This window comes from Strix aluco, chromosome 4 (assembly GCF_031877795.1).
Source record: "Strix aluco isolate bStrAlu1 chromosome 4, bStrAlu1.hap1, whole genome shotgun sequence".
Taxonomy (NCBI): domain Eukaryota; kingdom Metazoa; phylum Chordata; class Aves; order Strigiformes; family Strigidae; genus Strix; species Strix aluco.
In genome coordinates this window covers 36922246-36940438 of record NC_133934.1, presented here as the reverse complement: position 1 = coordinate 36940438, position 18193 = coordinate 36922246, and the positions used below count along the sequence as shown (strand labels likewise).

Sequence of the window (18193 nt, the reverse complement as noted above, 5' to 3'; positions counted from 1 at the left end):
AGCTTGGTAATTTGTAAGAGATTTGGTCTGGCTGCACAGATGGAACATTTATTTCCATGTGGGTTCTTAAATGGACAGCCTAAGGGTATACTCCTGTTTGTTAAAAAAGACTTTTTATTATACATCCCTAGTGATTTCAGTTGTCCAATATCCAACAAATGAGGAATGAAAAGGCCAAGTCCCTCCAAGTGAATGGCTCAGATTCAGAGCAACCGGGACCCCAGTTGAGTTAATGATGAAGGAGGACAAGAGTGCTCACTCCAGCTCACCAAAGGATACTTTGCTTTCATCTGGATTTTGCTGTCCCTACACAGTAGATCGTCTTCAGCTCTCAGCTGCTAATTTCCAAGCATTGGGGGAGGATGGTTACTGTTTAACTTTGGTCAGTGTCATGGTCTACAGTGTTGCTCCATGAACCATTCATGGAGCAACGATTCAGCACAGCAGAAGCTACAGGTGGGCAAGAGGATCGAGAATTTGGTGGAGGAGGGGATGGTCTGCAAGCCAGCACCCCCCTGAAGGTAACATTTAGTGGACAGCTACCTCCAGTGACACTTCAGTCTTTTCCTTTCTAAGCATATGCAAATTGTCATGGCCTAAGAAAAGATAATTCATTTCTATGAGTGGTTAGCAAAGCACTCATAATTCTTGTCTGTATTTCAGAACTATATTAAAGAGTCATCCTACAGCGTATGGAGTGCTTAGATGTAAAGATGCACTGTTAAGACAGTAGCAATTCTTGGCATACTAACCTGGCCAGTAGTACATGGAAACGTTCTTTTTTTCTTTCATCATTGTGACCCACAAAGGCTCCGATCCATTCCACCAGAGAGGCAGCAGGCTTTCTTTATTCACACCAATATCGAAAGATATATTTGCCTTTTGGTCCCACATATAGTTTCCAATCATCTGATGGACCTCACAGTGGCGACCTTTGGGGGAAGAGAAAAAAATCAACACAATCAGATCGGTGTTCTCCAGCAGAAGGATACCACCAGCACCACCACTGGATCATCCAGCAAATTAGCTGAAAAGCCCTGATTTGAACTCAGGGACCTCTTACTTTGCAACCACTCATACGTTTTTCTGAACTCTGTTACCTCTTACTGAGGTCCTCTAGGTAGCTCTCTATCCACCCCCAGTTCAGCCACCTAAAAGTTAGTTGCTGAAGCTTGTCAGCCACCTGTGTTCCCTTCACAGTCAATGAAGAAGAAGAGGCATCTCTAGAAAGCAATTCATGCCATCCTAAGATAGACATCTAAGGTATCCGGGAGGAGTTATCCTCTGGAGATGCATATTTCTCCCTATTAATTGTAGAGAAAGATCATTCACTTAGCTTCATACAGCCAACTTTTAGACAGCTGAGGCCAGAAGAAACAAATCCAACACCCCATGGCCTGCTCAACATGTCGTACCCAGTCTACACACACAAACCCATGGCAGCGGCAGCCCAAGCGGGTGCCACATGTTTGTCTGATGCCTGGCTCCTTCTACACACACAACATCTGGAAGTCTAAGGCCATTTTAAGGTACCCACCAGTGCACAGACACAGAGGGCTGCGAGAAGCAGTCTATGAACAGGAATGGATAAGAGCACAATCTGGAAACAGAATAAAGTTTGGGAAACTCACATTTTCCCTCTCCTTTAGCCATAGGGCCCATTGTTTTTCCACAAACAAGCAAAAACTAGGCTAAAACCTTTATATATTACTTTTATTTTTTGCTATGGTTTGTTTGTTTGCTTGGTTTTTAAATGAACACACTTTGTTCTTGGTTGTGGGAACAGCAATCATTTCATCAGACATTTTCAGCCCTCTTACTGCATCTTGGGGGCCCTTGGGCAATTTTATATTACAAGGCACTAGTATATAATAGCTGAGAGAGGTCTTCCACTTCTTGTTACTGTCAGAGGAGAAGATACTGTATTTTAAGAGTTAATCTGCAGGTGAATAAACCAAAGATGGGAAAAGAAATGTTGAAGAATAAGTTGTACTGGGAGTTCATGATTTCCATACCTTAAAAAACAATGACTGATGCATATGTGAGACACTGTCATCATTAGCTGATGACTCACGATACTGCAAGGATCCAGATAACAGGCTTTGATTACTGTGAAACCGAGTGTGGTGATCAGAACTGAAATAACCGTGGTATGCTTGTTTTGAAAAGGTGTCACTTTGAGCAGAGGACTCTGTATACTTTGGGCACGTGTGATCTTGAAATGGATTTTGAACTCTCCTTCCCTACTACAAAGTATTTCAATTATGCAAAACATTTCCTCCCCCCAAGTGGAGAAAAGCAATCCCAATTTGTGGCAGTCACTATTTACCATATTAAACCAAACAGGTTTAATATAGGAGAACTGGTAGATTGGATGGGCAGTAATCTGTCCTCTTTAGGCTGCCAAGTGCTTTCTTTGTTGTAAGTCTCAAAGAGCTAGAGGGAAGCCTCTATAGTGCATCAAAAACTCAGTCTTCCTACTTAGAGGACAACCCTGTCTCTTCACCTTCTTGAAATCCACGTACTCCTGAGCATATACCAACCTGCTAAACTGCAGGCAGGCAACTGGTGCCAGCCTGGGAAACCTGCAGGTTGGTGCTCAAGATGTTAGGTCATGTATTTGTATGATGTATAGTGTAGTCTTCATATAAAAACAATGAGCTCTAGCTGCTACTGATGTGAACTCCCTATAGGATTTAAGGTCTGCTGTCAGTTTGCCCACCTCTCTAAGGAACAGAATGGAGATTGTTCTTTGTAGAGTTGCTGGGAAGTTTAATGAACACTGTGCACTAATACAGAGGACAGTATTCTTCTGATCTACACATCAGGCAAGTTCATTCTTCTATGGACTCCAACTCTCCTTTTTTTATATTGAAAAAGAGGCCTAGAGACTATAAGGCATCGATTTTCATTGCAGACATTCCTGGTTCACAGGGCCAGAAGGGACGATCAGATGAGCAGACAGACCAAAAGACATGACCATTTAATGGTGTCTGGAGCCATCCGTGTCTGCTTGCCTAAAGTCTGTGTCCCAGAAAGACCCCAGACCTCCCTGGAAGACATCAATAACCAACTAATCAATCTCTTCCTTGGGTTGCTTGTCCCAATATTGATCATCAGTAAACACTGTTCAAAAAATATGTCTGGTCTCCAATTCTATTTTTGACTTTTGTTAATCTTCAACCATGGCTATTCTGTGCCTTGCTCACCGGAGTAAAAAGCCCTGCAATAGCTGGCATTTCTGCCCCCCCAGAGACACTTATACACAGAATTAAGGTCACTTCTCAAATTTCTTTTGGGTCACATGTACAACGCCAGTTCTTTACATCCCCTGTTGTAACTTATTTTCTCCAGCCTGAGAAAATGATCTTTTGGTGATCTCCTTTTTAACAATTATCAAAATAGCAACATGGTGTTAGACAGACACCATAACACGCTGAATTTATTATTGCTTCCATTACTGCAGCTTTCCTCTGTAATCAAACATTATCTTAAAGAGTTTCAGAAGTAGAAACAGGGCAAAAAGCAATTTCAGCATACAGATGTCATTATTTAACCTCACTGCAATTGTAGTAAAAAGCACCCTTTCCTCAAGCAACAGAGGAAAACAAAGAGGGTATAGTTCCCAGGAATATGATAACTGCTGTATCTTTCTGGAAGAGAGCCAGCAAAAGCATTTGCAAGTCTGCGTGCTACAGCTTACTTGGACACTACACTTCTTACAGCATTGGCTTTGTCTAAAGCACATTCCCATGTCTCCAGGCACTTTTGTCAGCATTCAAATGAATCTCTGCAAAACAAAGATGAAATTAAAAAAAAAAAAAGCCAAGAAAACCAACAAAACATGCAGCCACTTGACCACCCACAACAATAGCACAGTAATGCTGAGTGCTGTGCACCCTACATTAACCGTATGTGAGATTTGGAAACCAGAGCGTATGCTCCTCTAGCATTTGCTATAGGAATGACCTCTTCTTTCTTTGGTGGTCTTTCACTGACTGCAGGACAGTGTGTAGGATCACCAGTAGGCATGATATATCATACAGGGACCATCTGCATTAAATCTACAAGAGAAAATGCTCTTCTGAAACACTCAGTCATCTTTTTTTTTTTAAAGAGAGGCAGCATGTGGAAGATGTGCAGTGCTATACCTGGCGCATCGGGCAACAAACCAGAGGTAAACAGTCTCTGCACTGAGCAAATCAGATTTATCATAGAACCCATGGTGTGTATATTAGTCAGCACAGCAAAGGTACAATAATCTGTACCCACGTGGTATCCACCTGATGACGAACATAAGTCCATGCATTTAGCTAAATCTACTGTACTGTGTAATATTATATGCATGCCTTGCTGCTACTGTGAGACCTTTCCTCCCACCATGATGTCCCCACTCCCAGGGGGGCAGATGCAAGCACAGGCTGCCGTGGGGCTATATAGGCTGAGGAAGAGCTAAGTTCCTCCGCTCAAACAGCTTCACAGATGTAACGTAGGTAGGATTTAACAGCCCAAGAGAGACATGCTGCTCCCTTTCTCCCCTTTCTTCCCTCCCCAGTGTCTTTCCTCTGCTATTCCCTTGCTTGAAGAGCCACTTAAATTTTAACCTAGACCTGCTCATTTATCAGCTTCTCACCCCACTTCCAACCCCACTGGAGACCTGCTGGGTGTCTTGCCCTGTTCTGCTCATGCTGCCTGCCATGAGGAGGAAGAGAGCAGGACTTCAAAAGTCACCAGCATGGTATTCCCACTCCAAAGCAGACTATCGTGGTGTTGCTGTCCCCAAGGACTGAGTCCAGCCTGCTGTGAGCAGAGCATCCTGAAGAGCCCAGTTCTGCCTGCTTTGATATATGCCCTGCTCTGCTTTTCCCCTGCTGGGTCTCATCTGCCCTGCTTTGAAAAGAAAGACCACAGGGAAAAAACAAAACCTGTGTGCTAAACCTGAAGTGGCCTGGAGAAGACCAGGGCTCATGAGAAGTCAGGGGGGGAGTGCTGGTCTGGGCAAAGTGGCCCTGCCATCTGCAGGCCCCCAAGCAAAAACAGTACCTGCAAGATGTGCACAGACAGTTTATGTTCCCAGAAGAGCTTTCTGGCAAAGTCTTTCCAATTTTTTTATGACCTCCTATACCAGACAGATCCAGAGCAGAAACACCTTAGCCTACATCGGGCAAGACTTTGCAATCCAAGTAGGATCACATCAAAAGGCACAGAAAAATCTCTGCTATACAGAGCATTATTTTTTTTCCCTGAAGGGGATTCATTTCATAAGAGCGTGAAACTCTTAATTCAATGCTTTCATAATGGAGCCAGGCCTGGGGTGAACGAAAATTGCTTCCAAAGCATCCAGCTTAGGCTTTGCAGGTGCTTGCTTGTGTGGTAAGGCAGGTCTTGTGTCCCTGGAGAGGAGATGCTCCGAGCTGTCAGCTGATCTCCTGACCTGAGTGGCAGTGGTGGGCTGAGGGACCAGGCTGGGACCCCTGACCTCCCACAGCTGGGTACGGCTTGAGGGCACCGCAGCTCCAAGCACTACAGAGGACCTGAACAAAACGATGGGCAAAGCTGCTGCCTGCACCACTAGAGAGGGTACGAGCCTCTGGCAGTTTCCCGTTCATCAGCTGTGACTTCAGCTCTGGGCAAAGAAATACCATATATGTGAATGTCCACTTACTGCTGCGAATAGCTGGTAGCAGGTATACTGGTTGTGAGCTGTGAGGTTGTAGCTAGTAAGAAGGGAAAACCTCTGTGCTTCAATTTGTAGCATATGAACTTGTGCTAGAGAAAACTTTCTGTTCTCCACTTTGAAAGTGTTTCCATTTTTTTAACTGGTAGAAAGCAAACACAGATTTTTACAACATTTTGTGTATGTGTGAAAGAGAAAAATCTTGGCACTTGGCATTGCAGCCTTTCTGCAGGCGGCGAGTAAACAAAGCAAGATGAAGAATGTGAAAATTAAAAACCCTCCTGGTTCCCACTCTCTTCTCCAGCCTGTCCTTGCTAGGATAGTACCCCTTCCCTGCCAGTTAAGAGTATTACCACAAACTTCTTTGTGCTCTTTTGCTTCCCAACACACAATTTTAGAAATGGAAAGCTACTGAATCCAAGAAAAAGAAGAGGGTATTTATTTAAAAACTGTATGTCACAAACACAATCATTTAAATCTTTGCTGTTGCTGGCATCTGTGGTGGTTAAAAGAGGAGCAAAAATAAAAAAATCCTATTCCTTTGTCACTCATCATGCTCTCTGTGTCCTTATGGCTTTTTAGGCTTGGACAGTGAAGTTGAGATAGTTGCAGTTCATCTGCACCCGGTTGTACTCCTAGCCCTCCATTTTTTATGCTTCAGACAATATGCAAGTATTGTTTATGTAGTTAAAAGCTTGCTTAACTGCTAAACAGAAATTGCCAGCATCCTTTCCTGGACCAGGCTGGAGTCTGGATACCATTAACTGGGCAGCAGAAAAGAAGCATCTGCTACAGCCATCACCAGGTGGGGCTTCCTCTGGGTACCAAGTGGATGGAGAGTGGAGATGCTGTGCTGTAAACCTGGAGACCTCTCACAGCACAATAAGTATACTAGTACATGTACACATCAGCCAGACTCCAAAGAACTTCAAAGGTGGGAGCCCAAAGGACATTTGCTCCCAGAAAACATGGAATAAACTGGCTGTGGCATACATCGAGATTTGCTGTGCTCAGGGGAAAACAGCAGCAGACTGGCTATTTATCAGACAGCAGCGTCATCCACCAAAGCCTCTCAGCAGTCAAGCACGCCAACACTGAGAGTGAGGAATGGAGGAAAGATGGCATAAATGTGGAAGATGGGTGAAACCTCCAGTCTGACAGAGTAGACCTTGACTGTTAGCCATCTCTGGGACCTCTGCCATGCTGCCCCTCTCCCTCCTGTCATGCAGAGGAGAAGGTGATGGCACAGGCAAGGGTGAGCTGCAATGGCTGGGGAAACACTACACATCCCCCTTATATTTTAGAGAAGCCTCAAACATGCCATCACTGAGTTATTGCAAGTGTGGGAGAACCCTGCAAAGACTACAGTCCTCACCTCGGGTGCAGGAGACTTGAAACAACCTCTGTTCAACCTCCTCCCCCATCCTGCAAGCTTCATGGGACCTCCCAGCCTCTCTGCCAAGTATTTAAGATCAGGTCCTGTCCAAAAAGGGACATGGGGGCCCCTGGCCGGTTCCTCTCCAAGCAGCTCCCCCCCCGCCACCTCTGCAAGCAGGGTCTCCCTCCACCTCCCACAGAGGCCAAGAGAAATACAGCTCTTGGACATGGGGCTGCACAGCTTATCAGGTGACTGGCACATCTGCATGGAGGACCTGCCAGAAAACATCTCATTTGTTGTTAGGATTTTGGAAAATAAATCCTCTCTGGGTTTCCAGCTCAGATGTGATACCGTCCATCCATGTTTATGCTGGTTGGGGCTGGAAATGTGAGGGGCCCCTACATGCCCTCAGCTGGGGTTGCTTCAGCAGAGCTGGGGTTGCTTCAGCAGAGCTGGGGTCCAGGGAGTCCCCCAGCACCCCCCCCTAACACCTGCAGATTGGCAGGTGAGGGACACCGAAACCCCTCAGCATGAGCAGCTTTTCTGGAGAGATATGGCATGAAGGGCTCTGAAGCAATAACTTGTACTTGCAGCTGTAATGGGGAAGACCTCAGACTTTCCATTTAGCTTGGCATGAGAGCTCCCTGCAGAGCCAGGCCATGGCAAGGAATGGGAAAAATTAAAAACTCCCCACAGAATAAAAACCCAAGGTGGCTTGTGGCCTTAATTACTTTCTTTGCAAAACAAACAGCACACAGTGTCATTAAGTGAGCCTTTTGGGATACGTGTATTTGGACACCTTCTTCCCTCCCTTGCCAAGCCCACACTGAGTCCTGCAAAGCTCTCTCAAACACACGTATCAGAAGCAACAGCTCCTTTTACCTAATTCACCACTTTATATCATGCCTTTCAGGTCAACAACTGCAATATCCTAACTGGCGCATGGAGAGCTAGCACACCAGATAGGATTCAGCCTAGCAGCTCAGAAAATGACCCAGCCACTCAAGAACCAGTCTTTACACCACTGTGGAAGCCAAAACTGAGGAAGGTGGCATGAATGAAGTTGTTAGAGAAGATTGCTTTAAGAAGAGTGGGATTTTAAGCCAGTACACCCTTGGTGTGTCCTTGGGCTGCCTTGCACACCACCAGATGTTTGTAGCAAAACAACATCTCCTGTTGCATATCAGTGAGATCCCTTTGCTTCAGCAATGACTTGGCTGGTGTTTGGTGCTTCTTCAAGCAAACACCATTTGTCTTTCAGCTAATTGAGGGCAGTGCTTTGCCTTTCTGTTGAGCTGTGACTGCCACCCCAGCCGGGCCCTGGTGGGAGACCCTGCAGGGTGCTGGGTGGCAGCTGTGACGTGTGGTGTCTTTGGGTACTGGCACTGCTGAGCAAGGGAAGCTGGAGGAGGACAGTGTGACCTAGGTCTGCATGGTGGGTGTAGCCTGGGCGCCTGTGAAGGGATGTCCCAGAACAGAGGGTCATGATGTAGTGCCCTGGCTCACAGGGAGATGGGAACTTTCCCCCGTGCTCTGAAACAATAACTTTACACGAAGAAGACAAACCATTAGCATTTCTCTTGTTTCTATGCTCTGCTTTTCTTTCTCATAATTGCTGTAGATGTGGAGGAAGGGAAGAGACCTCTAGGCAGGCCCTGGGCTTTGAGCTGAGGCTTTCTGCGTCACTCCAGGAAGTTGCAGCAAATACTTTCTTACAGGTTAACAGCAGCAGCAGATTTAAGTAGGAAGGGGCTTTGCTGTGGAGAGCTCTGCGGCCACCCTGCAGCACTGCATGACCACAGGCAAGCCATCTCCCTCCCTCTGCTTCCTTTCCAAATTTAATCTGTTTAGTTTACCTCAGCTGGGCCCTGTTCCTTCTACTGTGTCTGTGCTTCACCTAGCACCTAGTCTCAGCAAAACGGGGTATGCTTCGCATTAGCATACATTAGTTAGTTGGTTTTAGATCCATGGCTCTTGATCATCAGTTATGGTTGCATTTATTTGGTTATAGCTTGAAAAGCTCAGTAAACTTGCTATTTCTCATGAATACTAAATCCAGTTAGGCTGCCTTCTTGAAAGAATCAGTAGAGTAAAATGTAATGACTAAAAAATCCTGCAGATAATCAGGCGGCTGTGCTGTGCACTACTGCTTGCTAGTTTCCCGTTGCAGGGGAAAGCTACCTTCTGGCAGGGCTGATAGGTGCAGGTTGACATCTGCACTGACATGCAGTGGGGCAGATGCTGCTGACCTCCATAACCTCCACCTGCAGCTCTGGGCAGGAGAAGGAGGTAACTTCAGATTTGAGGGGACCGACCTGTCCCAGTGGTGATGGTGTCCAAGGAGGAGAGTCCACTGTCCTCCTCCAAAGCCACTGAAATGAAGGAAAACATCCCCCGTAAAAACTACCCTTGTCTAGTTGTGAATCTCGGGCAGATACTGGGTGAAGGATGGTATGCAGAAAGGAGAGGCCTTGCTCACACAAATGATAGGGGCAAGAGAGAAATACATCCCAACCGCTGTGTTTTCAAGCACACGCTGTCCTGGACCTGGCAGTCACATATGCTTCTGAACGGATGTGGGGCCACAAGACCTTGTGAACAAATAGATAAGGAAGGGACTGGAGTGTTTATCTAAAAAAATGGTGGGATATAATGAACAAGTCAGGGGTGGGAGTGTGCAGGCGGGGCCAGAAATTAAGCTGATTTAGCTGAAAAAAGCCAATATGCTATGAAACTGCACTCACAAATGCTAAAATATGACAATTTGGTGGTTAAAATGTGAGTTTCTTAACAGCTTGTGATGCAGCAGTTCAGGACAAGACAAGAACAGCCTGTTCTTGTAGTTCCTGATTTCCCAGAAGAAACCGTGACAACGTTTAAGTCCCACACATCCCAGTTGCAAATGAAAGCAAACCCAGTTACAGACCTCTCCCTGCAGCAGAGAGACATAAACGGTGAGATGTGATGGAAGCTTTCCCAACCTGTATAGCAGCGATGGGGAGACAGTAACTTGCCTGTCCCCACACAGGTCGCTACAGTGTGATGCTTATGTCACCCTGCCATGGCTGCATTTTTTCCAAAAGCTGTCCCAGCTTTCTGAATCAAACGTGTGCAGACTGAACACAGCTACTGCTACATCTGCCTCATGCCCCACGCTCTTAACCCTACCATCATCTAAAATGTGACATCTCCTTTCTGTGGAGACTGCACCATGGCACTGGGAGTAAGAAGAGTGCAGCCATGGGATTTACCCTGCTGTCACGTCAGGACGCAACCACGGAGTACACTAAAACCCCGAGGGCTCAAGTGCAGACTTGTATCTTCCTTTGGGCATGTTCATCACCTAAACTTAGTCCTCAGTTGGTTCCTGACCTGTTTAACACTGCTGTGACTCATGTGTTATGAAGGTGAATTGTTATTTGCAGTTAAGTTGTATTTGCATTGAGATGCTCATCATGAAGGCCAGGAGACTTGCAAGAAGAGTTGAGTTTGGTCTCATAGATTGTCTCATTGCCTCAGGCTGGGGTGTAGAAAATCTGATACCCTAAAAATGTGAAAAGTCTAGTAGTGGTGTTTCATCATCTAAAACAACACTCCTTTGCGAGTATAAAATAGGATGTTTTCAAAACTCCTTGAAAGGCTGATTATAGACTTCACTCTATGCATATGCACTTAATAGGAGTAATGATTAAATGTGGTAAGGAGTAAAAGCAGTTGCTTTCCCTCTTCTCTTTAACAACTCCATCCAAAGGTTTTTTGCACACATGAAGTGTTAAGCTGGTTTGCCTATATACACCTAAAGAACATAGTCTGGGGCAGAATGATGACTCTATTTTCAGTCATGACATTTGCTCTGCATTCATGCATTTGCACCAAGTCATGAAAGGAAACTGTGGTGGTTTTGTACTCTTTGCTGTTCAGAGATGAGCAAGGCGTTTCTCTTGAGAGAGAGGGAGGAAGGGGTTAAGTGGTTTCAAAACAAGCTGGGCACAACTGATGTCAGATTTTTGTCTTACAATGGCATCTATTTGCTTTCCCAGCAAGCGGTATATGATCCACTGGGCACTGTATTGTTCCAGGGACAGTAGAAGATGCCACATATCATAGGAGAGTACAGATTCTCTTACTCCTTCCCTTTAGGTGGAAGGTCTTGTTCGTTAAATAATTCTGGAGAAAAATCCAGTCAGAAACTCCAGAAAAACTTTTCTGTTTGGTTTTTTTTTTTTACTTAAGCATTGTTTCCAGGATGTCTCTCTCTGATGGAAATGGCCCAGCTGTACTCTGGGCACCTTCCCAGTGTCAATGTAGTCATGTGTCACTCCACTTAGATTAAAAGCAATTCAGTATCATGAAAACTATGACTATATCATCTCAGTTTTCTGAAAGCCTCTTCTGGGTATTCAGAAAAACGGTAGGGGAGCAAAAGCAAAAATCCTTAATGTTTTTCTATTTGGCTATTTCAGATTATTACAGATATGAGGACTTGGGGCAAAGTTAAGACAGAGACCTGTGAAAGCAGAAAGTCTGTTAAGTTTGAAAATAAATTTAACACTGAGCATGCCAAAACAGACCTGGTGACTGAAAAAAAGTTCTTCTCTTAGCCACCCTTAGTTTACACGCCTTTTTATTAACTGGAAAGGCTCTGAGCAGGTTCTGTATTAATTTTCCATTCATTTGCCACTCGTTTTTATGCTCTATATGCCATAGCCCCCATCAGTGTTCCCACCAGGGAGCCCTGGATGGCTGTGCTGCTGCAGTGGCAGCAGGTAGGGACCTGGCAGCACCATGGGAGAGCAAAGTGGGACTTCAAAAATCAGCTCCAAGCGGCGTTTCCAAGTTCAGAGCAGGTTTTAGACAACCAATACTGAGCTGTAATGCTGCAGTGCTTTTAAACTCCCAGCTAAAAGCACGACTTGTGTTATTTTTACATTGTCTTTGGAGGAAAATGTAATGGGAAGCTGCCCTCCACTTCAGCACGGGGAGCTGGCAGCTCCAAGGAGCAGCACAGCACAGAAATGCAAGTACTCACCTGTCATCAGCGTGTAGTAATTTGGGTAGGAGAGGCTGGGGAAGTCTGGGGTCATGTAATCCACCTTCACCCCCATGTTCACAATGTCCCGAAAGCCCGGCAGACCCTCCAGCTCACTGTCGTCGATGTAGTCGAAGCGAAAGCCGTCAAGCAGGAACACCAGGAGCTTGCGGTGGGCCGAAGGGGCAGCGGAGAGCGGCAGGAGGGAGGCGATGGCGGCGGCGAGGAGGGCGGCCAGGAGGTTGGGGCTCCCCATGGCGGGCAGCGCTGCCAGGGCCAGGGCTGGGCAGCAGTGAGGGATCTGCAGCAGCTTCGGGGCCGGACCTGGCACTGCTGTCCTCCCTCCTGCTTCCACTGCTTGCGTTAAAGCTGCAGCACTGCCCCGCGCAAGCTGCAGGCGTGGGAGGTCACAGGTTAATTACAAGCAGATGATTAACTTCGAGCAGAGCGAAGAGCTCAGTATTTCCCAGCTACAGAAAAAAGGCTTCGTGGCGATGGGGAAAACAGCACAAAAGTAAACGGAGCCTGTCAGAACGTTCTGCAGAGCCACCCGAGGGAGCATGAGGGAGGGAGCACTGGCTGCTGGCCCTGGGCGAGGAGGGAGCGCAGCCCCCAGCCATGCTCCCACAGCCGCTCACTCGCAGAGAGCAGAGCTTGTCTCGCCAGCCAGCCCAGCTCCGTGCCAGGGCTGAGGCTTGCAGAGGTCTGACAGAGAGGGGCTGCTTTCTTTAAAAGGGAGTGTTACATCTCTGGCCACATGAACGTGCACTTTCTTCGTATCTTTCTGGCAGTGGCTTGTGATAGAAACTCAGACAGAGATTAAGGCAAAGCATCTCCCTGGTTCGGGAGGTGGAGGATGTGAGTTGGGGTCTGGCATTTTGATGGCACAGCTGTACCGGCAGAGCACTGTCTGAGCAAACTCACGTCTACATGGACCCGAGTCCCTGCAAAGGACCCTGTCCTCTCCACTTGTTCTGTGCTGCCGTGGGACTAATACAGCTCTTGATGCACTAGTAGAAAAATCTAACTTTCAGCATTAGACAGAACAAATTATGCATTTATTTTCTGGCTGTTGATATTATTGGGATATTAAGATCTGGGTGCTGACAAATTTCATATTAAAAATGAAAAATTGTTCACAGCTTAGTCACAAGTCACCACCAGCTGCTTCTCCTGCCAGCCACAGGAGCCTAACTATACCTCTAATGCAATGCCAGCACCTGTTGTATGCTATAATTACATATTAACTCACTTTATTGAATTGTGTTTGTTTTTCCTAAACAAAAGGAATTCATAGCGTTGTCTCAGTCATCGTGGGAACAGCCCGTCACACCTGGGGAAGGTTGCAATGGCTGACCTCCACTCTGACGTGAATGTCTGAACCTCTGCTTGCTCCTTACAAAGCTCCCAGTTGTACGTCCAGCGTGTCTAGTCACCTCTTACCAAACACTGGGCTGATGAAAGCTCAGCAAGATGGCTTTCAGCTTCCCTTGCCCCAAACGCTTATTTACCCCCGTGCAAAACCCCTTCATGTCCTGGCTTGCCTTTTGCACAGCTTTGTACTGGCTGCTGGTGCCCGTGAGCCAAAGCAGCTGCCTGCAGGTCACTGCTCCCGGGACATGGCTGGATAGATGCTGTCCCTGCCCTTCTCCCATGGGGCTTCCAGCTCAAGCAAGAAGATGCCCTGCAAGGAAAGGGGTGCTGGGATTTTCTGTAGGAGGGAGTCATTCTAGGCAGTGGAAGAGGACAGAGGGGGAGCCTGCAGTTGAGCAAGGATGCTCAGGCTCTTCAGCTGGCTGTGCTTGTGTTCACCTTCTCAGTTGAATTCCTCATGCCTCCCTGCCAGTGGACTAAATGCACTCCTGGTGGACATCTCCCTCTCTATGACTTGCCCAGCCACTCTTTTCCTTCCTTTTTTTCTCATGTGCCCCTTTTTCTATCCCCCATCTCGGAGCCCAGCACTTGGGATGTACCCTCACATCATTCACACTTGAGCCAAGAGCTCGGAGCATTTCTACGCTCCAGCCCAGGGATCTTTAGAGCAAGATAGTGACAGAACCAGCCCTTCAGGGGTTTATCCCTTTTCAGATAGCATTTACTTTTGAAGCCTTGCGTTGCTAGCTATCATTGTCTTGACAACTTTAATTCGGTCTATGTTTTGACTTTTCTTATCTTACCTGGCTTTAGTTCATGTATTTCTTCACAGTGCAGCAGCAGTTTTCTCAGCAAAACCAACCCAGCTGTGCTGCACCTCCGGTCAGAGACAGCTGAGCCCTGGCGCCATCTGTACAGCCCAGAAGGACAGATGGACTGCAGTCCCCAGTCTGCTGGGATGATAACAGGTCCCAGACCCACAGCCCAGCCTCTGGAGCAGACATCAGCAGACCTGGCAGTACCAATGTGCTCTAGACTGAGCTTCGAAGGAAAACACCCAGATCCTGCAGCGCAAGGGGAAAGCCACAAGGCTGCGTGACCTAGGCAGCTGGGCTGCGTTTCACTGGCGTCCCAGCCTGTGCAAGGCTGCCGCTGCCCTGCCCGCTGGGGATGAGGCTGCAGTTGCGCGCTAGGCTGATGGGCGACGTGACGGCCTGGGCAGTGGTGCAGGCAGCTGCCTGCCTGCAGGACAGCACGTGCCATGTGTCACACCTATGGAGACCCACCACTCTTCTCGGCCATCTCCAGCCTTGGCAGGGCGTCAGCTGAGGATCTGCCTCTTCACCCGCATCCTGAAGGGAATATGCACGTCCTCCTCCTGCTGCCCCTCACTGGGCCTCCAGGATGTGAGGTGGCCCTGCAGAACCTGTGCTCAGAGACAGCACTTCTACCAGTGCTTACTGAGAATTTCCACTATAGCAAAAACTGTATGTAATGGGCTTGGAGCTGCCTGTAGTGCCGTGTCTTGACCAAGCCACTGTGGTAATTTACTATGTCCATACTTACGTTGAATGAACTCAGAAACATGTCCAGAAGTGGGGAGAGCAAACCCATGAGGACATTCACACTGATGTTTTGGCTTGTCCTCTGATGGGTGGCCTCTGGACTTGCCAGCAGGGCTTGACAGAAGCAGCAGCTGCTGCTCATGAAGGAATGGGTTAATTAAGGAGATTCAATCAAGTATCCAAGCTGGACTCCCACCTGGATGACCAGGTTTTTGAGGTGGTTAGGCCAAGAAGCAAGGTTTCCATCATGTGAGGGTACAAAGTGCTACCTGAACCTACACAGCAGCACAAGGGGCAATTGGTGCAAGGTACCAGAGCCTGAGGTCTGCTTTGAAGTTGGGATTCACAGGTTTCCACTCAAAAAATAACAAGAGCATAAGGCCTGAGAGGGGTTAAAGGAGTAGTAAGCCATGTAACCATGACGCTGTACAATACCAAATTGTGTTTTGACAGACAATCCCCCCGAAGAGTGGGACTGGAGCCAAACAGTCTAGCTTGGCAGAGACAGACCCTAGCAATACATTTCATCCCTGCCAGGCAATGTTGATTTGCTTTGGTTCACATTCATTTGTAAGCACCCTGTCTGCACAAAGCCCCAGATGGCCTTGGAGACTCCAGCACAACAATATTTTGATACAAATGCTCTTACAAAATCTATCAGAGCCTGAGCTGGTGTCCAGGGAGAGCATTCCTCACTAGTTAGCTTCAAGACCAGGTTTAAGAAGAAGCATGCATAAAGGAAATAAAATCCCTCAGCCCAGTTTGTGCTCAAGCAGATACCCCACTGATCCAAACTTTGTTTGAGACAAGATCCTCAACCACTTAGATTGCTCAGGAAATCCTCTTGGCAGAAAGCAGTTTTCCATTTCTGGCAAACTGCCTCTAGTGTCCCTGAATCTTTTTTTCTTTTTTTTTTTGTTCTGCAGAAATCACAAGCATGATGACAGAAATGAAGGAAAATTCTCTGGGCTCACACTGATGGTTCAGTCTGGCTTGTCAGATGTACCAGCCTCCCCACCAGCGCAGCTCTATCTGTGCCCTTAGGTCCAGGACAACACACAAGAACAAAAGCTGTTAAAAGTAAAACATGGTTTCCCTTTTCCCCAGTGAATTAAAGAATCTAAAGGGGAAGCTTGCCCTTCTTTCACTTCTGGAAGAAAGACAAGAAGGCATAACATGACTCACTGTCAGCTTGTAATTCCTCTTCAGTTCCTGTTCTCCTTCACACAGAGTAGTAATTGAACACTTTAGCAAACACAGCCTGACTTACTTGTTTGGTTGTTTCTTTTCTCTCATTAGAGAAGGCATGGCCACCTCCAGGCATAAAGCCTTGAGGGGAATGATAAGTTGCATGCATTTCTTTGAAGAAGAGGAAGAGGATTTGTGCCAGTCTGAAGTTTTAAGGTCAGAACTCTGTTGGACTAAGGTCCTTCTTCCTCTTTGCCCCACCAAAACCAAGCTGAAAACATCACAGGTGGTACCAGCCCCTCTGCTGACTTCCACAGAAAACCTTTGGCAATGCCATGCATCTGCTTTCTGAGCTGACAGAAGGTCTTACCTTGGTAGAAGTAATTTGCTGCAGAAGTTTGATATCAGCTTCTTTGCTCCTGTACTGTACATTCTCACCAATGCTTCTGCATGGCGTGGCACATTAGGCAAGGCATCTGCTGCTCCATCAGATCTTTCTAGATGATATTTAACATAAAGTCAGTTATTTCTGCAATCTTTTGGTATGCAGTAGTTCAGTCATGAGGAATTCAAGACATAGGAAATGGGTTGCTCTTGCTGTCAGTCGTGTACAGATGTGTATGATAAAGTCACATACTTGTTAGCTACAGATCATTTCAAAGCTAGAAACTCCAGTTTTCCTGGAGAAAAGCAGTGATCTTTTACAGCTAATTGAGGCACAGTTTTCCTCTAACCTACGTGACTGGTATGAGACTTGCCTGACTGGAAGCATCTGGATGCTGGATAATGAGGACATCAAAGTGGTACAGTGGTGGCCCTGATGGACAGGCAGGGGCTGGTTAAATATTCTTTGAAGTGTCTCAGTCCAGGCAATTGTGGTGTTTGGAGAGCAGTTCTCCAGATCTCTTACTCCATCTGACAGTCACGAGTCATATTAATAACTTTTCTATTTGAGAAAAATCTAGTGGAGCTGAAGAAACATAACGAACCTGTGGAACCTCAGTGTCTCCCAATTTCCTTGCCGCATGGGCTTGGTGCATCATCACCAGCACTGCCCTTCCCTGTGAATGCTCCCCAACAATGTTCTCCTTGGGGAATGGGCTGTGCTTCCATTAAATGAAACTAAATCAGGTTTAGAATGAACCAAGGAGGTGGGTCTTCACATCAAAGTACCATTCAGGTGTGCAACACCTTGTTTCTGAAGAACATGTCTGTTAAAAACATATGTGGGATAAATTCACAGGGAAAAAATTCACCCAGGGCTGGGAAACACAAAGACCACTGGCTCCAGCAGTCCTAGAACTTTATGTGCTTACCAAGAGTGAAGAACAGGAGTATTTATTCAGTGGGAGAACCTTTTAAGTATTTTGCTTAGTACCTCTCTTAACCCAGCTGTTTCATGACCAGCACCCAGGCCTCCAAGCATATCTTCTCTTAATGGTTTTTCTTGGGCAGTAATTGCAGCTCATTCTCCCCACTTCAAAACCATCCAAATTATCTGAACTGCTGCAGCGGACACTCATAGTGAAGGAGAGAAGAAAAGGGTTGAGGGGATGGCAGCAGGGAGTGACGTGTCTCCAACAGGACTGAACATGGTCAGCAATGCCCTAAATCTGCCAGCTGCTGCTGCCAGTAGGAGAGGCTGCACATCTGCAGGGCTGAGGTGGGAAGGAGACTGCAAACATCATGTGGAATAAACCCCCAAAAGATGCCCCTAAGGAAAATCATGTTTCATATGGCTAGTGTGGGTTGAAATAACAATTTTAACTCAAACCCTGCAGAACCACGGAGGTTTATAAATTACTTCCTAGTGGTCATGAGGCAATTAAGAAAAAGAAGCTCATCACCAGTGGGCTTAAACTCGCTACGCAGTAAGCCTCTGCCACTGGAAGATATGTAGGAGTTCATGTCAGGAAAGACTGGGAAGCCTGCACCAGGTGATGGCATCTCATGTCTGCGTGTGGCAGAAGACCACCTCCTCC

The 18193-nt window shown here is 46.7% G+C and overlaps 1 protein-coding gene across 1 annotated transcript in view; it reads right to left on the bottom strand.

Annotated features, from left to right (window-relative positions):
* ENPP6 (ectonucleotide pyrophosphatase/phosphodiesterase 6) overlaps positions 1-12581 on the bottom strand; it is a 33895-nt gene extending 21314 nt beyond the window's left edge. Inside the window, exons 1-2 of the mRNA XM_074822753.1 lie at positions 12085-12581; positions 753-932 (exon numbers count right to left, since the gene is read on the bottom strand). Of these exons, the coding sequence (XP_074678854.1) occupies positions 753-932; positions 12085-12340 (436 nt within the window). The 5' untranslated portion in view covers positions 12341-12581. The remainder of the gene's footprint in view (positions 1-752; positions 933-12084) is intronic.
* Positions 12582-18193: the final 5612 nt, after the last annotated feature.